This window comes from Carcharodon carcharias, chromosome 14, assembly GCF_017639515.1.
Source record: "Carcharodon carcharias isolate sCarCar2 chromosome 14, sCarCar2.pri, whole genome shotgun sequence".
NCBI classification, from domain to species: Eukaryota; Metazoa; Chordata; class Chondrichthyes; order Lamniformes; family Lamnidae; genus Carcharodon; species Carcharodon carcharias.
Window position 1 is genome coordinate 60,340,557 of NC_054480.1, and position 25,455 is coordinate 60,366,011.

At 43.0% G+C, this 25,455-nt stretch overlaps 1 protein-coding gene across 3 annotated transcripts in view; it reads left to right on the forward strand.

The window, feature by feature from the left end:
* The window catches only part of LOC121286940 (protein-glutamine gamma-glutamyltransferase 2-like), an 82,593-nt gene extending 57,471 nt beyond the window's left edge, over positions 1-25,122 (forward strand). For all 3 annotated transcript variants that reach the window (XM_041204255.1, XM_041204257.1, XM_041204256.1), the window contains exons 6-11: positions 1,172-1,414; positions 15,909-16,178; positions 16,662-16,822; positions 20,365-20,498; positions 23,613-23,778; positions 24,299-25,122. In XM_041204255.1, coding sequence (XP_041060189.1) covers positions 1,172-1,414; positions 15,909-16,178; positions 16,662-16,822; positions 20,365-20,498; positions 23,613-23,769 — 965 coding nt within the window. In that variant the 3' untranslated portion in view covers positions 23,770-23,778; positions 24,299-25,122. The remainder of the gene's footprint in view (positions 1-1,171; positions 1,415-15,908; positions 16,179-16,661; positions 16,823-20,364; positions 20,499-23,612; positions 23,779-24,298) is intronic.
* The last annotated feature ends 333 nt before the right edge of the window (positions 25,123-25,455 follow it).

Genomic DNA, 25,455 nt, shown 5'->3' on the forward strand with positions numbered 1-25,455 from the left:
ACTCAGTCCAAGCAGCCAGGGCTCACCCTCTTGGCCAGAGCCTGCCTCATTGACATTTGCCACTCACACTGTAATACCTCTGAGGTCCATGTTGACGGGGGTTGGGGGTGGATGGGCAGCTCTTACCTGCTCCGCAAAGTGACACATGCCAACACGGTACTAACACTTCCCGATTACAGTAGATCATTAAAGTGCTTCCAGCACTGGACCCTTGTACACCTCACCACGTCGTGGCTGCTGATCTCCTTCCAGGCCTTTTTGGTGAGATGGGGGGCCTCCTCCTCCTGTCCCTGGGGTCAAGTGTTTCTCTCCTCGCTGCCACCTCCTCCAGGAGGGCAGCGAGGCACACGTCTGAAAAATACCCGCATGGGTCTCCATTGACAATACTTCTGCATCCTTCAGTGGCAGCCTTCCAGGGGCTGCCAAGGTCGCATTTGAATCGGCTGCCGCCGGATCACCATTGGACCCGGTGGAAATTAAGCCCCAGCCCCTGCCCGCTCAGCCTGCCCCTTGGTGCTCATTCAAAGACTGCGTTTCACGCTGGGCGGGCCTTATTTGGACCACCCTTGTAAAATCGCGGTGCGCTGCCGATCACGGGTGGCAGTCGGCTTCCTGACTGCCCCCACCTGCCCCTGCTGAGCATCCCCGCCAAGAGTAAAATTCTGCCCATAGATTTGACAGCACAGTATGTTATTTGACCCAACAGGCCTATGTCAGTGTTTATTCCCCATACAATCCTCCTCCTATTCTAATTACTCGTTCCCACCCTTTCTTCATATCCCTCCTCTCTCATGTATGTTTCAAACGTCTCCTTAAAGTTGTCAATTCTATTTGCTTCAGCCACCCCTTGTAGCAAATTCCACATTCCCATCACTCTGTGTAAAGCGTCTCAGCTGCCCAGGAACAAAAATCAGCCCTGCTGCTTCTGAAAACAAATATATATGTTGTCAGTTATCATTTAGATTCCTAACAATCTAAGAATGATTTATTTTGCACTTCCACAAAGTAACATCTCAATGTCAGGTTATATTCACCCATTTAATTTCTGTGTGGGTCAGAATAATATTGTCTTACGAAAAGTAAAGTAACATTATTGAAGTAAATCAGCAATGCAGTTCAGATCACAGTAAAAGTCATTCAGGCAAGCTCTCATTCATTTCCTGTTTCTTAGGAGTCTACTGCTGTGGGCCAGCTCCAGTCAAAGCGATCAAAGAGGGGGAGACAGACATATGCTATGATGTTCCCTTTATATTTGCTGAAGTCAATGCAGATTGTGTGATTTCGGTCTATTCTGAAAAGGGGAAAAAGATGAAAGTTGACACAGACATGAGACATGTTGGCCAGAGAATCAGCACCAAGTGTGTTGGCAGTGATGACCGTGAGGATATCACAAACAATTATAAATATCCTGAAGGTAACAATAAATACAAGTGTGACTGAAATCATTTGTTTTGTATCTACATAGTATTATTATTGCCTGCAATTTGGACAATGGTAAGATCAACTTAGTAATTGAAAAAATTACTTGCATAACTTATTGGGCGGAATCTTGCCCTTGTTGGGTGGGCTCATCAGGGGCAGTCAGGAAGCTGACCACTGCCCGCGATGGAGGCCAGAAGGCAATTTCATGCAGGTGAGCCAATTGAGGCCCGCCCAGCGTGAAACACAAGCAGCAGCGCTCAGTGCTGCCTGTGCAGGCAGAGGGAGGAAGGCGAGCGGGGCAGGTGTGAACTTCATGCATGTGCGTGAGTGTGCGCTCAATAATCTCCCTGAGGCACAGAGCTGCCTCAGCGAGATGAAGAGTTTTAAAAAAACTATTAAGAAAATAAAAATGTAATGAAACATGTCCCATCCTGTGACTCTGTCACATGAGCAGGGACATGTTATTAATTAAGATTTAAAATGTTTATTTTATTTTTATTTCCTTTAGAAAACCTCATCCCGCTTGTGGATGAGGTTTCCTATAAAGTGCAAAGCCTATTTGGCCTTTTTGCCTGCCCGCCAACTGTAAGGTGCCTGCCGAACAAAATGTCATGCGACTGTGCATTGACGTCGAGACATGCACCCGACGTCAACGCGTGTCATTTTACGCTTGAGTGGGTTGGGCGCGCACTTGCCTGCCAAGCTAAAAATTTTGCCTGAAGAGATTTTTAAAAAGTTAAGAAATTAAAAATGCTATAAAACATTTCCTTCGTGAGCATGTTATTAATTAAATTTTAGAACTTTTATTTTATTTTTATTTGCTTTAAGGAAACCTCACCCCATCCATGGATGAGGTTTCCTAAAATGTGCAAAGGCCGCTTGGCCTTTTCGCCTGCCCGCCAACCGTAAGGTTGGACAGGCAGCGAAAAGTTTCTTTTAATAACCTTGTTAATGGCCTTAGCAGGCCTTTTAATTGTCGGTGAGCGCACTGCCAACTCTGGCGAAAGCCTGCCAACCGAAATAACACGCCATTGCGCATTCACATTGGGACGCTTGCCCAACGTCAATGCGCGTCATTTTACACTCAAGTGGGTGCCCGCCGAGCTAAAAATTTTGCCCGTTGTGTGGGGCACTTTGACCTGTTGGAAAACCCTAAGGTTGTCAATCAGGCTTTTAACTTTTTGGTGGAATTTCTACTGCAATAGAAGTAAAGCAGTGCAAGAGTCATTGTACTAGTTCTTGGCCAAAGCTCTTCTTAGATCAGAACTATCACACAGTTAAGTATAGATGAAGGAAAAAAAAGCATGTTATAGTTACACACTCATCTTCCTCCATACCAACCCGGCCACCCAACCACCACCACCAGCCCCCCACCTCCTCACCTTCCCCACCTTTGTTCACTTTTACTTGCTCACCCAAAAGACAATTTCTGGTGTTTGGTGTTGCATGAAGATGTGCTTCCCAACTGGCCTGAACAGATCTTTTGCCAGTCAGTATCTTTGACCCTTTGTCCATGGTAGTCATGGTTTAACTTAAAAAAAGTTTCAAAATTCACCCTTTTTACTCCAGGTATTAGTGACTTTTACACTTATGTTTTACACCTATGTTCAGTCACATTTCAGTTTCTGGTTAGGCTGATGAGTCTAAATTTTTCTAACTTACTTTCACAATTCATTTCTCTGACATGATGGACCGACCTTGTCGTCCTTCTCTGCAATGGTCTTTGGACATTTATCTTGTTTGTTAATGACCAGAATTGAATGCAGTATTCAAGGTGCAGCCTGTTTAGAGTACTGTACAGCTGTAAGGATGCTCTCAAACATGGACCACACTAGTGTGCTAATACAGTTCATTATTCTTGTAGTTTGCTGCTCTTAAATGATTGGACATGGTTTAGAAAACGTTTATTATCACTACCAGATAGGTTTCAGCTTCTCCTCCAGTTAGTTCAATCCCATTCATTATGTAAATACTATCAGAGACCTATAAAACATTTGCGGTGGATTAATATCTTTATTGTACCTGTAAATCTTTCAATACAAGATTTCCAGTTTTTTTCCCATCAAAATATTTGACAGAATTAAAACCACTCATTCTGGAAAAAGGTACATAAAGTTCCCCATGTGGCCTATGAATATGAATACAGATTTTGTCAGAAGTGTGGCTTTAAGACTTATTTATATTCATAGAATATGAAAATCTATTTGGAACCTGTTTTCCTCTAAGTTGAAAAGGCAGGTTCAGATCAGATTGGCTTGATATTATTTGAGGAATAAACACTATCTTTGAATTCTGCCTGTTATAATTTCAGCATCTATTACCAAAGAAAACAGCTTCCTATCTAAGAATCTTTTTCCGTGACAAAGTCCTTGGTTAAGATTCAAGTTTCAATAGCAACATTGGGGAGAATTTTTCCCCTGTCGGGGGGGCTGTGTGGTGCCAGGCGGGGGCGAGTGCGAATCCGATTGGCACCCCCGATCGAGCCCTTCCCGCCAATTTACGTGGGCGGGCCAATTAAGGCCCTCCCAGCGTGACACCCATCCAGAAGCGCTGAGTGCTGCCTGTGCTGGGGGTAGGTGGGGAGATTCCCTGAGTCAGGGCCTGTGCTCTTTCGCGCACCTTAAGTTTGGACAGGCAGCATTCTTAGCTACTTTAATTACTTTCTTAATGGCCTTAATAGGCCTTGGACAGTTCAACAGATGTGCAGCCAACTCGGCTGTGCACCAGCTGAACTGAAAATCTAAATGACGTGCGGTGACATCATTTTACATGCCGGTGAGTGGGCCCCGTCCCCCGCTTGCCGACACAAAAATTCTTCCCATTATGCCTACCCCTTCTTTGCATCTAAGTTTGGGCAGTAGCCTGCCTATTGGAGTTAGACTGTGTAGAAACTCTGGAGGACATAGACTAGTATCACCTTCTTTCTTTATAGAATCAACAGCGATGTATTCTTTTGATTCACCTGACAGTTTTTATGAAAAGTTTTTATCCAAATCCTATGAATCTTCATTTTTAGCACAAAGAATAGCTTTCATATAATAATTGTAATAATTAATTGCCCCTGCAATTTTGCTATATTTAACCATTTCCATCCCCTTCCATCCGATGCCATCCCATCCCTCCAATTCAATTTCCATCTCACTTTTGTGATCCCCATCAATTGCATCCCATCCAGCCAGGCTTATCACAAATCAAAGCTCACGATAAGTATAAAATCTCCTGCAAGTGTTTTTTTTTATTCTTTCATGGGATGTAGACATCACTGCAAGGGTAGCATTTGTTGTCCATCCCCATTTATCCTTGAACCAAATGGCTTGCTAGGCCATTTCAGAGGGTAGACAAAAGTTAACAACTTTGATGTGGGTCTGAAGTCATGTGTAGGTCAGGCAAGGATAGCAGATCTCCTAATGGGCAGAAGTGAGCTCATAGAGTCATAAATGTCTACAGTATAGACAAAGGCCCTTCGGCCCATCGATTCTGCACCAGTCAAATAAGTACCTAAATATTCTAAACCCTTTTTCCAGCACTAGGCTCAAAGCCTTGTATGCCATGGCATCGCAGTTGCGCATCCAGGTACTTAAATGTTATGAGAGGTTCTGCCTCTACCACTCTTTCAGGCAGTGAGTTCCAGATGCCCACCACCCTCTGGGTGAAAAAATTCTTCCTTACATTCCCTCTAAACCTCCTGCCCCTTACCTTAACTCTATGCCCCCTGGTAATTGATCCCTCCACCAAGGGGAAAAGTTCCTTCCTGTCTGACCTATCTATGCCCCTCTTAATTTTATACACCTCAATCACGTTCCCCCTCAATCTCCTCTGCTCCAGGGAAAATAACCCCAGTGTATCCAATCTCCCCTCATAACTAAAACTCTCCAGCTCTGGTAAATCTCCTCTGCACTCTCTCTAGTGCAATCACATCCTTCCTATAATGTAGATTCCAGAACTGCACACAATACTCTAACTGTGGCCTAATCAGTGTATTACACAGTTCCAGCATAACCTCCTTGCTCTTATATTCTATGCCTTGGCTAATAAAGGCAAGTATCCCATATGCCTTCTTAGCCACCTTATCTACCTGTCCCGCTACCTTAAGGGACCGGTAGACATGCACACCAAGGTCCCACTGATTCTCGGTACTTCCCAGGATCCCACCATTCACCTTGTATTCCTGTGCCTTGTTGTCCTGCGCAAGTGCATTACCTCATACTTATCCGGATTATATTCCATTTGCCGCTAATCAGCCCATCTGACCAGCCCATCTATATCCTCCTGTAATCTAAGGCTATCCTCCTCACTATTTACCACCCCACCAATTTGGGTGTCATCCGCGAACTTACTAATCAAGCCTCCCACATTCGAGTCTAAATCGTTTATATATACCACAAACAGCAAGGGACCCAACACCAATCCCTGTGGAACCACATTGGACACAGGCATCCAGTGACAAAAACACCCCTTGATCATCACCCTCTGCTTCCTGTCACTCAGCCAATTCTGGATCCAATTTGCCAAACTGCCTTGGATCCCATGGGCTCTTACCTTCATTATCAGTCTTCCATGCGGGACCTTATCAAAAGCCTTGCTGAAGTCCAAGTAGAATATGTCAAATGCATTGTCCTCATCTACACACCTGGTCATCTCTTTGAAAAATTCAATCAAATTGGTCAGACATGATATAATGAGGAGGATAGCCTTAGATTACAGGAGGATATAGATGGGCTGGTCAGATGGGCTGATTGTCCTTGATTAATTCCTGCCTCTCCAAGTGTAGATTAATTCTGTCCCTCAGAATTGCTCCCAATAGTTCCCCACCACTGAGGTTAGACTGACTGGCCTGTAGTTCCCTGGTTTATGCCTTCCTCCTTTCTTGGATAACGGTACCACATTGGCTGTCCTCCAGTCCCCGGCACCTCTCCTGTAGCCAGAGAAGTATTGAAACTTATTGCCAGTGCCCCTGCTATCTCCTCCCTTGCCTCACTCAACAGCCTGGGATACATTTCATCTGGGCCTGGAGATTTATCTACTTTTAAGCCTGCCAGAGCCTCCTCCCTTTCTCTGCTAATTTCTTTAATTATATCACAGTCCTTCTGCCTGATTTCCATATACATGTCATCCCTCTCACTTGTGAACACCAACGCAAAGTATTCATTTAGAACTCTACTTACATCTTCCGGCTCCACACACAAATTACCGCTATGGTCCTTAATGGGCCCTACTCTTTCCCTAGTTATCCTCTTATTCTTAATGTACTTGTAAAATAACTTTGTATTTTCATTTATTTTTCCTACTAATGTGTTTTCATGCCCCTTTTTTGCTCTCCTAATTTAAAAAAAATTCCCCCCTACAGATTCTATACTCCTCTAGGGCTTCCGCTATTTTGAGCCCTCGGTATTTGCCATAGGCCTCCCTTTTTCTCTTTATCCAATCCTGTATATCCCTCGACATCCAGGGTTCCCTAGATTTGTTGGTCCCACCCATTGTCTTTACTGGAATATGTTGGCCCTGTACTTTCCCTATTTATTTCTTGAATGAGTCCCACTGCTTTGACGCAGACTTACCTAAAAGTAGCTGCTCCAAGTCCATCCTGGCCGAATCATATCTGATCTTATTAAAATCAGCCTTCCCCCAATTTAGAACTCTGATTTCTGGTCCATCCTTGTCTTTTTCCATAACAACCTTGAATTTAACGGAGTTATGATCACTAACTGTGAATCAGCTAGAATGGTTTTGGTCAACTTAGGCTAGCTTTCAGTTCCAGATTTTTGTTAATTAATTGAATTTAGATTCCACTACCTCACATGGTGGGATTTGAAACCAGGTCCCCAAAACAATAGCCTGGGCCATTGGATTACTAAACAGCAGGTCATTTATGGCACAGAAGGGGGCCATTTGGCCCATTGAGTCTGTGCCAACTTTCTGCAGAGCAATCCAGTCACACCCACTCCCCCGCCAAAGCCCTTCAAGTTTATTTCCTTGAAGTGCCCATCCAATTTTCTTTTGAAATCATTAATTATTTCCATTTCTACGACCCTCATATTCAGTGAGTTCCAGGCCATTACCACTCACTGCGTAAAAGAAGTTTTTCCTCATATTACTCCTGGCCAAGACCTTAAATCTTTGTCCCATACATTAGGCACAATATTACTTACATATGCGGAGAATTTTCCCCATGGCGGGAGGGCTGGGCAGGAACGGGCACAGAGCCGATCGCAGCCCGCAATTGGTTGCGTGCTGCCATTTTACATGGACAGGCCAATTAAAGCCCGCCCAGCATAGCACATGACCGGTAGCACTCAACGCTACCTGTGTGGGTGGGGGGGAGGAGGGAGAATCGGGCCTGTGCTCTGTCACGCATGCGCAATAATCTCCCTGAGGCACGGAGCTACCTCAGGGAGATTAAGTAGATAATAAAACTTTATAAAAAATAAAGTAAAAAATTATTTAAACATGTCCCCTCATGTGACAGTGTCACAGGAGCTGGGACATGTTTGTGAAGTTTGCAAAATTTATTTAATTATTTTACTAAACCTTCAGGAAGCCTCATCCTGACCATGGATGAGGTTTCCTGAAAAATGCAAAGGCCGCTTGTGCTCCTTGCCTGCCCGCCAACCTTAAAGTTGGACAGGCAGCATGGTTAATAAGTTAAATTGCTTTATTAATGGCCTTAATAGGAGTTTCGGGCCCATCCCCGCATGCCGAAGGCAATATTCTGCGCTATGTTGACTATAATAAAGAAGAAAAGTAAGAAAAACACACATGGGCTTTGATAATACAGAACTTGAATATCTCTGAAAAGAAATATTTATTTAAACTTTTCATCTTACACTCATTAGGACAAGCAATTTCTATGGAGAAAAGGAGTGCTGATTGGTTTGTAAGTCAACTCTGATGGGCTGAGGTGTTGCCATGAAGAAAGCAATGGGGAACTATAGGCTCCCTGGGGCCCAAGTAATTCTAAAAAGGCAGAAGGCTTGAAAGCATTCCTTTCATTTGCAGATAACGAGTCCTTCCATACAAATGAATGTCACATCTTGCAAACAACATTTTCTTTCCATTGTTCATAATAGGCATAGTACAGACTGCACTCAACCAACCCATGCTTGCAAAACCCAAAACATCTATTGTTAGATGTGATTCCGTGATTGGGCAGTACTTGCTGAACAACACGTTGAGGATCCCCTCCATCATGTTGTGTGAAACTGTCGGAGATTAATCACACCGAGGCATGTCTCAAGGCCCCTCCTGCTATGGTGGTCAGACAAGAGGGTATTGTTCTTCAAGGTTGCAGTGTTTTTCTTTTAGGCCTAAGCATTTAATTCAATTTCTCCATTAACTCTTTCAATACTGAGTGGGCTCCCTATAGTTGTCTAGGCTACCACACTCCCCCCTTTTGTCCTAAAAGGACAATCCAGCACCTTTAGCCAAGTTCTATGTATCCTAGCCGCTGGGCTTCATCCAAATGGATTTTATACAAATGCCTAAATGTATGGGATATAATCATGTTTTAGTTATAGTATGTGACTCAATGGCAGCTCGCCCACCCAAGTGTTACCCTTGGTATAATTTCTCCTGACGCATAGCCAGGCCAGTCCCTTAACAACCACAGAGGTGGGCTCCCGTCTCCAAAGGGGCGTTTGCTGAAAAAGAGCCCCTGTATTACCTAGGGACCAGGCGGAATCTGAGGGGGAAGCCAGAAAATGCATCTCAGAGGAGGAGGCGTTAACAGGAAAATGAGTACAAATCCAACATTTAGTCCGATTAACTTGCAAGGCTACAGCCTGCATTCGTTGAACCGCAGAATTGGTAGTCCATGCCCCCGCAAGGACCACGCAGGACAGGATCCAAATCAGAGTCAGCATTCTGACAGCTCAGTTAAAGTTCTTGCACAAACACTTCTGTCCGAGGTCAGCGTCTGCTTGACGTGCGATGCGTGGATCAACAAGGGTCGTCCTTCAACCTTCATGGCTGTATGGGTGGTGAGCAGGACTTGGAAAGGCCCCTCCCATTGATGTTCCAAGCAGTTCTTTTCTCCTGAAGGTCTTTACCAGGACTAGGTCCCCGGGCTGGTATTGATGGCAATCTTCAATGGTGGGATTTTTCTGAGCTTCTATTACCTGTATATGCAAGCTCTTAAGAGAATTAGTAAACGCTATACAGTAGGTAATCATTCCCTCATCCATAGCGTTGATGTCTATTTCCCTAGCAGACAAAGGTGGGGCCACTGGGAGGCGCATTAGACGTCCCATTACAACTTCATAAGGAGAGACGGAGGTGGTACGGTTGGGTGAGAGCGCATAGTCATGAGCACCAAGGGTAGAGCTACAGGCCATTTCAAACTGGTTTCTTCACATAATTTAGCTAGTTTATTTTTCAGAATACCAATTTGTCTTTCCACCTCCCCAGTAGACTGGGGGTGGTATGGGTAGGAAAGGTGATGGTTTCATTGTAAGGCCCTCAACAGTTCTTTTATCACTTTAGCAGTAAAATTAAGCCCATTATCACTCGATAAAATCTCTGATATCCCAAATCTGGGTATGTATTCATGCAACAACAATTTTAAAACAGTAATAGCATCATTCCGTCGGGTGGGATACGCCTCCACCCATTGTGAGAACAAACATACTAGAACTAAAACATAATTATATCCCATACATTAAGGGATTTGTATAAAGTCCTTTTGCAGGTGTACAAACGGGCCCTAGGGCTGGGGTCCCGTACCAGCAGTCACTGTGGGCGTCTTGCCTGGGTTATGTCATTAATATAGGTATGACAGGTATTACTAATACAATGCCTATTAGCATATTACTATTCACTATACATTCAACATTCATTCTATATACACGTGTTAAACCTCTGAGCTGGCAACCAGTCAAATCATGGTTCTTGTGTCATGAGAGATTCAATAAATGCTCATTAGTTACTCTAAAGGGACTACCCCTTCTTTAAATCTGTCTTAAATTTTTTCGGGCTTGTTCCAGTGCCCAAAATCCATAGGTGCTGCATACATCATTTCTGCTCGTTTCATCTGAAATATTTTTCCCTATTTCAATTAATTTATTGATAGTCCCCACATGACTTTCGAGCATGGTAGCCAGGCTTTGGATTAACCAATGATGTCCCTATATTGAATATCGTAGCAGCATCATTTATCAGGCTGCACTTAACGCGGTTGCCTCCCAAGCCTGATCGCACCTCGCCATTGAACTGAACTGTTTCAGTCATCAACTGGTGCGTCAGAGCCGTATAGAGTGCTCGGATATGGGTTGAGCACCACTGGGGCAGGACCATTCCGGATATGTTCAAGACTATGGGTACCAGCTCATGGTGTACATTATCATACAAAACTTCTGATTAACCAGTACCAAACCAGTCGTCGGTCCTGGATGCATAGACGGACAAGATGGGTCAGTTAGTGTGGTTTGAGGGTCTTCAATTATCTCTGCTCGGACTGTGAAAGTAGAGGTGGGAGGTGGCTGGGTAGTGGCGAACCTCCCATGCCCGATCTGAAGCAAACCCTTACTACAATTTGAAAGCATTTGTTCTCCTACTGTTACATTTATCATTCCCCATTGCATGTCGCATTCGGCACTCTCCTTGCTGTACCAAAGTTCCTCCTGCGGTGCAGGATGAACAGTGATGATCTCTGGCCTTATTGCCAGTATTGATACACCCACGATCAGGATCATAGACCTGTGGAGACATTAACGTCGGCTCTCATTCTCATATCTACAAGTGTGCATGTATCACCTGTCATAATTACCTCATATGGTCCATGCCTGTTTGCTCCGGGCTCACCTTGCCCATCACCTTATTCCCCACTTCGGTGGGGGGGCGGTGGGGGTCCATTGTTGCACTTTGGATTTGCCTGTTTCCATATCCTTAATCATCTGTCAGTCTCTAACTTCCTCTCTCAACTCACGTAATTGCCTACTTAATTCTCTTACATTGTCCCGTATTTTTCCTTTCAGTGGCCCTACACCTCCTACAGGTAATTGCCTTCAGGTAATTGCATGGCCCTTCCTGTTATCATTTCAAATGGGGTGAATCCGGTGGTCCTGCTTGGGGTAGCCCACGGCGCATTAGAATATTGGGCTGTTCCCTGTCTTTTGATTGATGTTTTTTTTCAAGTTCAGTTCATCCTTTTCACCATCCTGAACTCTGGGGGTGGTAAGGAATATGGAATTTCTGTTTAATCTCCATAAAACTACACACTTCTTTAATGACTCTCCCTGTGAAATGAGTTCCCTGTTCTGAATCCATCTGGGTAAGCACCCCCACTCCTTCCAGTTTACTCTCTCCTGCTGCTGTCTTATGTCAGATCTCCATTCCTTAAACAACTCTACAATGTACCTTCTTATCGTATCTTTCAATTGCTCAGTATCTTCACTTCCAGTGATGGTTCTCTCTGGGAACCGCTTAACTCTGCCTGTCATCAAGGTGTTAATCCTGTGGTTTTACTTTTTGTAGCTCACAAGCACATTAATATAATCAGTAATACATCTATTTAGCCTTTTCCAGCTTTCCCTTTACCTGTATCCATCTTGTGGTAAATTGTTGTTAAGTATTATTTCTCCTTACGTTTCAATTCCTGAACTATAGCTTCCACATAGTTTTACCTCTAAGTTTTTTCCCTGACCACAATCATCCTAAAATTCTCTTAAGTTCAGTTTCTCTATTGTCTTGATTGTTTAAAATGTTTCCTTACTCTTTAGGCCATATTAACTATTCCATTTCAAAGGGGATCTCTGTCCCTAGATCTTTGCTTATCTCCCTCTGTGCAGTTCTGATGCCTCAGTTGATGGCCAGATTATCAAATTCATTTCCTTTAAAACAGTTTGTACATTATGTCCTCTTTCCCTAACTCATTCTCCTACTTGCCTCATACCATTTTACACATGCAACAGCTACCATCTTATCTTGTTCAGGTTGCCTGGAGAGACTTTAAAATAAAGAAAATATTCTCACAACAATTTTAAAACAGTAATCAAGCATTGACATGTTTTGCTTCCTTATCTTCTTCTCAAACAACATCTATAACTAAATTATGTCTGACTTTTTTTTGCATTATCCCAGATTCATTAACTCAGCCAAAAAATGGATTTCTGCCAAACTTTGTCAAGGTCTTGAGCTTAACTTCACATTTTGGGAACAGACTTACAAATATAAAAGCTTGCAGCATTTGAATTAGTGCCAATTGTTGTCAAACCTTTTAAAATGAAAGTTCCCTTTTGAGAACTTTATCAAGAACCAAAGCTCAAATTTTTTAAACCTTGTAAGAACTGTAATTTACATTATCAAAATTAAAACAACCTCTTTTTCATGTGTAATGATTTGTATCCAAGTTATAATTTCTGTATGTTTATTGACACATTCTTTATCTTAGATAGCATCCTAGTGATTCAAAAGTAACCTGCACTTTACGTCTCAAGATTGTCCCAAATTCAAATTCCAGTGCTTTTGGAAAGCAGATTTCCTTTAATATTTAATTTACCTCTTCATAAGAAACCCCTTTTTACCCATTGGATCCACCTAAACATTGTGTTTATGTCTTTTGGTTTTCCTAGAATCTTTCTGAATTTTTTTCTCTCAGAACTTTAGAATACGAACTCGTAGGAATTAATCCCCATCAGCTTGGAAGCTGATGATGAGGGTTACTCCCTATTAGTCTGCAAGGGGGTGGTACGAGGGTTGGTTCATCTCAAACAAAGGCAAGCCCTGTTTTGTCATTACAATACCTTCAAATTATGATTTTTGCCAGAAATCTCAACTCAAACCTTATACTCAAAACTTTGGAATATTTGAATAAACTTTTCCTTTAATCTAATATGGGGCTTTCGACTCTAAAGTGCCCAAGTACACACACAAAAGACAATTCAGGGAAGAAAACACATTAAAGCTCACATACAAATGCTTCATTGCACACAAACAAACACATAGATAAAGGTATGTATTGATACTCCTATAATATTGAACTTAACTCTAAATGAAGCTTCGAGTAGCAGTGGGGGGAAATAAAAGGATCTTGAAGGCTCCACCTATAGGGACCTTCAAACTGACTAAAGCTCACATTTTCTCTGCTGCTGCTTGTCAATTGCTCATTAACCCCCTAGGGGTACCCTTTCTCTCTCTCTTCAGCACAAACAGCTCTTGTAACTTAGATCAATTCATTTTTTTTAAGTTACAGAAAATCAGTAGCGGACTATCTACCTCCCTTAAAACGTATTATAAGCGCTCAATTCTGTCCCGATTAAAAGTTCCAGCTGGTGGGAAGCTCTCTCCTTTACTTTGAGTCAATTTAACCCAATCAGAAACATATTGGACAATTTCAGGACCGTAATGGACATACATATAAGCATTTGGGGTTCCCTTCAAAGGGGGAACCTGGGGTTTCTTTGATGCCATATTTCCCATTTTTACTTAATAATATACACAAAAGAAAACACAGAAATTACTTACTTTTCACCTCCAGGGGACTTGAACCCCTGGGAATACTACTACTACTTTTCACCTCCAGGGGACTCGAACCCCTGGGTATACTACTGCTACTTTTTTTCTCCAGAGAACTTGAACCCCTGGGATTACTACTACTAACTTACACTAAATTACTGGCCAAATTAATCTCCCAAATATTTAAATAGATGACTTACCCTGAGAGTCAGCCACAGGCAGGCGAAGGCAGATCGCAAGTCAATAAACCCCAGAAGCCCAAATGGGGCTGCTACGGACTGTGGAGCCCTTGAATCGCGAGGTCCTAACGCCGGCGCTCCGTGACTCAACCCCAGGGGTTAGTCATCTCGGTGGGATCTCCAGAAATCACACCGAGGCATCATTTCATACTTAGAAACCCCATTTATTACTTGTGCGCAAGGGAGAACAATACAGTGAGAGTTATTGCACCATCTCAAAGCAGAATGCATAAAGACTTGCTTAAAAGCATTTTACAACCAATTAGTAAACTTTGTACATCTCAATCCACTTATTTGCATAAGTTTACTGACCAATCCATGTTCCAGTAAATTTCCATTCCTACAACACAAGTGCAGTTGTTTATAATTTGACCATCACAACTTTGATTACATTCGGCCCAAATGAGAGACACATGGAACGTCTCAAGGCCCATCCTGCTATTGTGGTCAGGCAAGATGCTATTGTTCTTCAAGGTTGCAGTGTTTTTCCCTTAGGCCTAAGCATTTAATTCAATTTCTCCATTAACCCTTTCAATACTGAGTGGGCTCCCTATAGTTGTCTAGGCCACCACAGCACTACCACAATGCTAAATGGGATAGATTTAGCAGCTCAAAACTGGACATCCAATGGACGTTGAGGGCCATCAGCAACAGTAGATTTTGTCCAGTGACATTACCGCCATACCACTGTTCCAAACTGTGTGTTTGTCACTAAGATTCCAACATAGCCTGACAGTGGATATGCAAAAGTTTATTCACTTGAATAGTGAAAACTGGTAGCCCAATTATATATTTTGTCCACCCAAATTTGGAATAAGTGTGGAGAAACTATGGTGAAGGATGGGAGGTTACAGGTCTCTCACTGATTATAAATTTACAGTTGTGTAACACTCAAACATTGTATTGAAATATTTTGGTTTCCATGAACTATAGACAAGATTGCCTTGATTCCAGTATGCTAAATTGGTCTAGAGATACACCCCTGGACATGAATACTATTAAGTGTCTCACCTCACACCCTTACCTTCTGCTGTTTCTGTCACCACAGCCTCTGCCACCACCAATCATTGGCAGTTGCGTCATGTGCCCCCATTTGCTCAGTCTCCACCCACAAAATCAGCTTACCATCCAGTCAAAACTCTGGACAGACAAAAAACAAGTATTATTATAAATGGTCCCCATATTGTTTCAATGCATCGAATCTTGTTTATTAAAAATTTATTCTTTCAAGGGATATGGCTGTCACTGGCAAGGCCAGCACTTGTTGCCCATCCCTAATTGCCCTTGAGCTGAATGGCTATTAAGAGTCAACCACATTTCTGTGGGTCTGGAGTCACATGTAGGCCAGACCAGGTAAGGATGGCACATTTCCTTCCCTAAAGGACATTAGTGAACCAGATGGGCTTTTACAATAATTTTAATGTCACTGTTACTAGCTTTTAGTTCCAGAATTGTTAATTGAATTTAAATTCCACCAGCTGCCATGATGGGATTTGAGCCCTAATCCCTAGAGCATTAGCCTGGGCTTCTTGATTACTAGTCCAGTGACCTTGTCACTACACCACTGTCTCTGGTGTCCTTTCTAAAGGCAATGCTGGACTCTGGAGCTTGTAAGCTTTTGGTGGATCATCATGCTGTTGATTGTTGCCCTGATCTTTTCTGCTTCCTTCCTTTTCCAATGGATCGTTATTAAAGGAATCATTATCTATGGTTTTTGGTGACTCTTGATATGCATGACCTCTACCAGGTAAATTCATATTTTGTTTCTACTGCAATGGCACTAACCCATTTGTTTTTAAGGCTCTGAAGAGGAGAGAAGAATCTTTGAACTGGCTGACAAAAGAAGAGTCCCTTTGAAACCAGGGAAAAGACTTCAGTTGCATTTGATGACCAATGATCCAAATTATAATGGAACCAATGTTAAAGTATCTGCAGTCATTTCCAACAAGAATTCAATGAAGAGAGTCTACACACTCAAAATTAATGCTATGAAAAAGAAGTACAGTCGATCCTCCAGAGGGAAATGTATACAGATGTATCAGCAGGAGATCACTGTTGCACCCAGTGAAGGTAAGAAAGCAGCAGTTGGTTTTATACCTAGCCGGTCATGACTTACTATTGTGACAGATCATTTCTAGGCTTTGGTTATATTTGAGTTAACACCCTGAGCATCAGTGGGATCTGCTTCTATTGCCAGGTATACTAAGTGATGTAATTAAATAAACTGTTGAAGTAAAAATTTACAGCAACCATTTATTGAGTACCTCAGCTTTGTTGTTAAAATATTGAAACCATGCTTTCATCCTTTTTATCAGAATGATGACAACATGTGGTGATCTAAAATATTAAAAGCCTGTGCTTATTGATAGACATTATGACAATAAAACATTGAAACAATTTCCATTAATTATACAGTTTTTTTAATGAATATTTTGAAGGTACCCGTTACTCCCTTGCTTCTCCAGATGCTATGTGTAATGGCTAAAGGCTATTCCATTTAAAAACATAAATCAATATGATAACCTATTCTTTATACCTGAATTAATATTCCAGACAAAACGATGGAGGTGGAACTGTCTTACACGGAATATGGGGAGCTCCTTGATAAATATAACCTAATCAGGTTCACAGCTCTTGCAATTGATGGAGAGACAAATGAAAGTGTATTCACACTAAAGGACATCTGTTTGATCAATCCTAACATCACAATTCAGGTAATAATAAGACTAGTGCACCTCCAAGTTGGGAATTGCTATTGTTTCTGCTAACTTCTCTTGATATATCTATTTTGCCTGCAATTTAATTTTCTCTCCTTTTATTGATAAGCCTAACCTTTGATGTTTGGGGAAGAAAGTTAGATCGGCCTTGGGTTTCTCGTTGGTTTGAGTGAAGTGTATTTCCTCTTATTGGCAGGTGTGCTCTAATGTAACCTGACTGAGAACATTATTAGTGAATTCAATTATGACCCTGTTATGACCACATGAGGAAGAGTAAAAATACTTCCCTAGTTTGCCACTCCAAGTCTGACTGTAGCAGGACTTTTTGTGAATTTAGAAGAATTAAGGTATTTACTCACTGTCTGTGCTTAACCATTTATATGCTGATTTCAAAGAAACTAGACTGGCAGGCCTTCTTGAGAGTAAAACAAGGTAAAGATATAAAAAATATTTCAAAAGGTAACCCCACACCTCAACCTTCACAACCCACATATACACACATACACACATAAGCATGAAAAATTTACAAGTAATCTAGGCAGTCACTTTCTTTGCCAAATTAAAGTTCAATGCTGAAAGGTGAAGAAAAAAAATGAGAGTTTGTTGTTTATAAGTCCTTTCCTGGTATCTGTGGCTGCAGCAGACTTTTCTCCAGGGTGATCTTGAGATTCCAGGGGGAAAATTGTGCTGCCATTTTACAAGGGCGGGCCAATTAAGGCCTGCCCAATGTGACATGCACCTGGAAGCACTTGGCACTCCCTGGGCGGGCGGGGGGAGGAGGGAAAGTCGGGGTCTGCGCTCTTTTGCACATTTGCGTGAAAGAGTGCAGAAATCTCCCTGAGGCACAGAGCTGCCTGAGGGAGATTATTTTCATTATGAAAACTTCAAAAAGAGATTTGAAGAAATTATTCATTGACAGTGTCACATGAGCTGGGACACATCAATGAATTTTAATAAAAAATGATATTTTATTTGTAAAGTCTTCATGAAACCACATCCTGTCTGTGGATGAGATTTCATAATAAATGCGAAGGCCACCTGGGCTCTTCGCTTGCCCACCAACCTTAGGGTTGGATGGGCAGCCCTGTTAAATGTTTCAATTGGTTGTTAAAATGGCCTTAATAAGCCTTTGACAGTTTGGCGGGTTCACAGCTGACTCCGGTGTGTGCCCGCTGATCTGAAGATCGGAATGAAGTGTGATGATGTTGAGACACATGCCCGACATCACCACACGCCGACCAGAAGATTTAGGCCCAGGAGTTGAAGCCCATGCAAAATTACAATTGGCAGAGACAATAGGTGAAATTTCCTGTGGCCTCTGGCATCAGGTGCATGGCTGGCATGAGTGAACAATATGGCAGGAAGGCCAAAAATTGGTTTCACGATGTCATGAAACCAGTTTGCAATCGTCCACTCTGCTAGTCAATGGCAGGCCGTGTTTCCCTTTGCTGCATGATGGGAACTTCATTGTAATATATCTGTATATTATTATAAGCCCAGCTTGTTGAATCATCTCCCCATGTTGGATCATCTGAGCATGTCAGCATGATTGCACGATCCACCAGGCAGATGAAGAGACAATGAATGGTGATGTTCCTTGAACTAGCAGTGAATGCGATCTCTGTGGGTGTGTGATGGGTTTGTGAATGTGTGAGTTCAGAGTGATGAGATGAGTGACTTCCCCTGGCAGAACAGATATCATTCACCCTTTTGTGGCACTGGGTGGCCATTCTCTTTTTGCAGTCCATTAGCACTAATTACGGCTGCCACTGCCCCCCAAGCCAGACTGGTGATGTTGCTGCCTCTCCTGTGGCCAGAGCAGGGGTAGAGGACATCATGGTGGGCCTCCATGGTGCCCAAAAGGTGTCCCAAGGATACATCACTGAATTGGGCGGGGGGATGGGGGTGGGTGTGTGGGGGGTGTGGTGGGGGCTCCAGTTTCCTGCCTTTTGGGGCCATGTCTTCTGTGGAGCAGCCTAGGCTGGAAGTACTGAGAGATGCATGCGTGGATGCATTTTAAATATGGTGCCCAGCATGAGAAAGCTGCAGGGTGACAGTGTGATGGGTGAGTTACAGGCCACTTGCCAGAAAAGCTGTGTGTTTCCCAGGAATGCATGATTAATGATGTGAGATTCGGATGATACAACGTGAAAAGCCGGCATTGAGGCCGGCAGGTAAAATGTTCTTTTTCCTGTCCACTACCACACTTACTGCAAACCTGGGTCGAACCCGTCCATTTTCTTTTTAAAACGGGACCCATCCTTTCCAGAAATCAGTTATTTTTGTACCATATTTTCCTTTCAATGGAAATTCTCTATCTCAGTGCTATATAGCCATTGTGCTGGTAGACTTTCTGTGTCCACTTGAGAGTAGCCTTATGGAAATGCAAATATGAGCTCCAGCACATTTTGCAGTAAATCCTTTTGAAGTAGCTCTTGACATCACCAGCTGTGAAATTCCAAGAGGGTGTCTGGGTATGTCTTAATTGTATTCCACGTTGTAACCTTCCAGAAAACTGGTCAACCTGTACCAATAGACTTCAGATGACTTGTGGCAACCATCTTAAGTCAGTATCTTTGCTTGTTTTTTAAAAAGTCCTTTTTAAACAGTTCAACAAATGTTTGGCCAGCCGATGAAATTACAGATTAATATCACTCATGCACAACTTACATCTTCATGACAGACCTTAACTAGCTGATCGCACATGTATTCATATAAGTGAATAATTTGGTCAACACACTACCATTCCCTGCTGTGCCTGCTGACCAAACTGGTTTGAGGGGAAAGGAAAAATATGATAGAGATGGAAGAGAAGAGATATTGTGGGGGGGCGGGGGTCAAATTGGAAATAGGCAGGAATGTTTTGCATCAATTGCCTGTTAGTCACCCTGCCCAATATTTGGTTTCATTGACTTCACTAGATCTGAAAATTGGGCATGCCAGATAACAGAATCTGGGTCAATGTAATAGAATCCACATTGTGTTCCTGCCCATGTCCAAATACGATCCTGCAGAATTCTAGTGAAAAACAGGAGAATGCAAAATAGACAATTAAGCTCTAGAGCAGGAAGCGAAAACATGAATAAAAATCACATTACAGCAACTAGAGAAATAAATAGATATACAAACAAATCTGAAGAACTTGGATAAACAGAATAAATAAGGTATGGAAGAAAAAGCAAAATCAGTAGCCAGTATGTATGAAAGATAAAAAGGGTGTTAGAAATAGCAAAAGAGGATAAATCTAATCAAAGTATATAGAATATATGCACCGTACATATTCTAGGTGACGGGTAGCAGGCAGAAGTAGGCCAAAAATGGGAAGGCATATTTTCCCCTACAGTTGAGATGGATGATGTTCAGTCCTGGAGGTCTTCTATCCCCTAATTTTGGACTGCGCCTAGACACTCCATTGACGGTGGCCTTAACTGTTGAAGCAGCGATTTTTTTCCTTCCCACTACAGGCACAAGGATCTGCCTAGGAGCATTTCTGTGCCAGAGGAATGCGGACATTCTGAATAATTGACTTGCTTCCTTAGGTCCGAGGTGCGCCTGTGCTGTCCCAAGAAGTCATGACAGAAATCTGTTTTGAGAATATTTTGCCTGTGGCGTTGACCAACTGTGTCTTCACGCTCGAGGGGGCAGGTTTGATTGATGGTCAAATGGAAATAAGGTAAACCTTATTTCACTCTGAAACACTCTGAAAATATATAGTAGATGTGTTCTTTATGATCAAAATGTGTTAAGTAGATATATTGTGGAAATACCATGACATGGAGCAAACTGGGACAAATGCTTAGATTTAAAGGAGTGTAACCTCTGAGCTCCCCAGCGCCCTGATTTGGTTGGGGGGGAATTATCCAAAATATGGGCCGGGAAATCCCTCTTGGACGTTGCCAGATAAGGGTTGCATGGCAGCTGCCCAGAAGTGCACACTTCTTCCCGACAATTGCCCTGCTCTGGGAACCATCCGGAAATGCGATTTAAATCACAAGCCTCTTCTAACTTATGGTTAATTACTGTAAACAGAGTGACCCATAGGACACCTCCACACCCCTGAACACCCCCGGCCTTTGAACCCCCATCCCCAACCCCCTTGACCTCTGACATCCCCCCATTCCCCTGACCTCTGATACTCCCCAACCCCCCTGATCTCTGACCCCCACACTGCCCCAACCTCCAACCCCAACCCACCCCAGACCTCTGACCCCTCCTGGACGTCTAACCCCACCCCCCAACTTCCACCCTTCTGAGCCCCACCCACCCCCCTGGATCTGCGAGAGGAGTCTTTTGATGTAGGCCCCAAGCAGCTCTGGGTTGTCTGGAAGTGTCAGCGTAATTCTCAAGGGCAGATATTTATTTCTTCTAATTCCTGCGGGCTATCTCTTTCCGATGCTAGTTTGAAGTTATGGCCCAATATTTACCAGCCTGAAGTCCAGAAAGACAAAGATGTCATGATCATTGTGCAATTGGATAATATAATTATGGATAAAGGAGTAAAACTAATAAAACAGGTGTTAAGAATTCAGTAAAGCTAATTATCAAACTAGGAAGAAAGTATCAGGGACGATTATTGGAAAAAAAGTATTAGAAAGAAATTTAGAAATTTTAAGATTATTTAAAGGCTCTTTAATCACTTTGGGGAGAATTTTCTCCCCATCGTGTAGGCTGTGCCGGAACGGGCCTGGGCAGGAGTACAGCCGATCGCCACCCACGATTGGCTGTGCACTGCCATTTTACATGGGCAGTCCATTAAGGCCCACCCAGTGTGACGCACGCACAGAAGTGCTGAGCGCTCCCTGTGTGGGCAGAGGGGAGGCGGCCGAGTCAGGGCCTGCACTCTTCGTGCATGCACACAAAAGAGCGCAGAAATCTCCCTGAGGCATGGAGCTGCCTCAGCGGGCAACAATTTCCCCCCGACGGGGGTCGGGGGGCGGGGGCGTGGGGGGGAGTGCAGGAGTGGCATGCGGGCGGGCCTCCAATCAGGGGCACGCCGCCATTTTACGTGTGTGGGCCAATTAAGGCCCGCCCAGCAGGGCATCCACCAGGAAGTGCTCCCTATGCGGGCAGGGGGGAGCTCCCTTAGCCGGGAGTGCGCTCTTTCGTGCATGCATGCGAAAGAGTGCACAAATCACCCTGAGGCAAAGTGCTGCCTCGGGGAGATTGCCTCTGATGTAAAACTTTCCATAAAGGTGATTAAAAAATTTCACTGCCATGTCCCTTCATGTGACACTGTCACATGAGTTGGGACATGTCCATAACTTTTATTTAAACATTTAATAAAAATTTAAATACCCTCATGAAACCTCATCCTGCCCGTGGATGAGATTTCATACTTTTTCTGAGGTCCGCCTGGGCTCTCGGCCTACCCGCCAACCTTAAGGCTGGACGGGCAGTTCCATTAATTATTTTAATTAGTTTTTAAATGGCCTTACTCGGCCTTTGACAGTCCGGTGGGCGTGCAGCCGACTCTGGTGCGCGCCCGCCGAACTGAAGGTCGGAACGACGTGTGGTGACATCGGGATGCAAGCCCAACATCACCTCGCATTAGTTTACATGTCAGCGAGCAGGGCCCGACTCCGCACGCCGACCTGAAGATTCTGGCCTTTGTTCTTAATTTACCTTTCTTACCTGTCAGCTTTTGCTCAGGTGGTAGCACTCTCGCCTATGTGTCACAAGACTGTGAGTTCAAGTCCCACTCCAGGATCGGTGCACAATAATCAAGGATGACATTCCAGTACAGTGCTAGTGCTGCTCTGTCGGAGGTGCCATCTTTGAGCTGAGCCATTGAGCTGAGGACCCCCTTTGCCCTCTCAGGTGAAACTGAAAGTTCCCATGGCACAAGGCTATTTTGAAGACGAGCTATGAAGATACCCTTAGTGTCTTGGCCAATATTTAATCAAGATCAATATTTACATTGACCTTGATTAAATATTGGACACCTCTTTCCAATATTTATATTGATCTTCACCTCAATCAAGATCTCAAAAACTGATTATTATCACATTGCTCTTTGTGGGAGTGTTTGCTGTGTGCAAATAGTCTGCCCTCTTTCCTAAAGCATAATTGTGACTAAATTTAATGGGCAACATTTTCCCCCCATTGGGGGTGATGTGCGGGAGCGGGCGCAGGCGGGTGGGTTCCCGATCAGCACCCCCTGTCGGGGATGCGCTGCCATTTAACGTGGGTGGTCCAATTAAGATCCACCCAGTGTGACATCCGCTCGGAAATGTTTTGCGAACCCTGAGCGGGTGGGGGTGGGGAATTCCCTGGGCCCCACAAAGTTCTGCCTTAGGGAGATCACTGGAAGTTTTAAAAATTTGCGGAAGTGTAGAAACTGTCACATGAGCTGGGACATGTCAATTTCTTTATTTCAACATTTCATAAACATTTTAAAGTCTTCATGAAACCTCATCCCGCCAGTGGATAACGTTTCATGATTTTTCTAAAGGCCGCCTGGCCTGCTCGCCTGCCCGCCAACCTTAAGGTTGGACGGGCAGGTCCTTTAATTAGCTTAATTACTTTTTTAAAGGCCTTAAGTGGCCGTTGACAGCCCGGCGGGCACACAAGCAACTCGGCTGCACACCCGCTGAACCGAAAACCTAAATGACACGGGGGTGATGTTGGGACACACTCCCGTCAGTTTATGAGTCAGTGAGCGGGCCCCGCCCCCCGCTCGCCAACCGGAGGATGCAGCCCCATAAGTATTTCATTGGCTGTAAAGTGTTTTGAGACATTCTAAGATCATGAAAGGTGCTATAAAAATGCAACTTTTTCTTTCCTCTAGGATTGGGGCATTAAATCCTGGAGAAGCAATTACAAAGGAGGTTTCATTTATTCCCAAGAAAATGGGGCTGAAGAAATTGACTGTGGAATTTGACAGCGATAACCTGAAGGATGTGAAAGGATACATAAACATTGACATTCAAGAAGAGGAAAAATAATCTAAAAAAGTATTGGAATCCCTATTCATAATATGAATCATTAGCATATAGTTTTATATAATTTTACAAATTTGTAGTTTTTTTTGTACAAAGTCATTGCAGGTATTGTAGTTAACTAGCACATTAAGTTTTCCATTAATTACAAAATAACTTCATAAGTATATAATTGTTGTAAAATATACTCTTCATTCTTGTTAACATGGAAAGTTTTTTACTCTGGATGTCCTCTGTTCTTGTGTTGAAACTGGTTTCAATCAAGGAAACAATCATTAGAAAGAGACATTATGATGATATGATACTGAACATTGCGATGATATGATACACTTGAACGCTATAGTTCAGCGATGATAGTAGTTTTGATTTCCTCTTGTAACACATTTGTTTTCATTCGTGAAGGGGTGTTAGTGCATGGGTCTTGCTAGTGCAAGATATCACCCCAGAGACTGTAGAGAGTTAATGTTTCAAATCCAAAACGTTCCGAAGAAGTCATATTGGACGCAAAATGTTAACTCTGTTTCTCTCTCCACAGATGCTGCCAGACCTGAGCTTTTCCAGCGCCTTCTGTCTTTATTTTAGGTCTCCAGCGTCTTTAGTATTTTGCTGTTATTCCAGAGACTGAATTTTGACTTCCATGCTTTGGAAGGACCAAGAGTGAATTTAAACTCAAAGGGAGGTGGTTAAACTGAGTTGTATTGGTACCAATGATAGGACGAAGACTGCCTATATTCTTTGAGTGGTTGTCTGTAGATAAACAATTTTGTGAAAGATAGGAGAAATGCCTAATGGAGGGAGGCCAGATAGTTGGCTACTGAGTGTCTTTTGTGCCCTGGATTTTTCAACCGAATAATTTTCTCTAAATCCCGGTGTAGTGGCTGCTTGATTGCCTGTTATTCCATCGGTCCTTTAATTTTGATGTTATCATGCTCGCTTCAGACTTCATTAATCTGGACTTTGACCCCAAAGTAATTGTTTCTGCCCTCTAGATCTTTACCCAGAGCCTAGTCCGAGATCTGATTTACCCCCAGTTAACTGGTCTCAAATATCACTGACCTCTTTTCCTGATATTAGCACAGGGGACAGAGTAGCATCTTTTTCAGCTTGACCAAACAACTGCTCTTAGTGAAAACATAATTTTTCATCATTGCAGAATATTGTGATGTTGTAAATATATGAATCCAAACACTGCTTTCATTTTTAGTGTCTTTCAAGAAATGATATAATTGACTTAGTGATAAACTTGGAGAACCTTTTGGACTATAAATGAAACGTACCAAGGCTTTTGATTTGCCATGTTTTATGAATTCTGGTTAACATTGATTTTGTAACTACCTAAAATAAATGAGTTTGGTTTAACCATACTTCTCAGACTCTAATCATTAACTATAGTTTTCAATAGCAACACTTGCTGAGTGAATATGGGATGCATTCTCCATTTGAAAATCTCATCAATTGCAGCTTACACTTTGTGGAAGGTTTTCTCTGTGATCAAAACTGAAGAAATTCATAAGCATGTTTAATGTTTATAAAGAAGGGTAGCTGAAATTAGTGGTGGGGTTGGTGGGAATGGGGTGGGGGGTGATTCCTGTTGTTGATCGAGCAGAGGTTTGGTGGAAATCCTGGAGAAGTGGCATAATTGGCTGTTTACACCATTTCTCCAGAGTTTTTACTAGCCTGCGACTGAAGTTA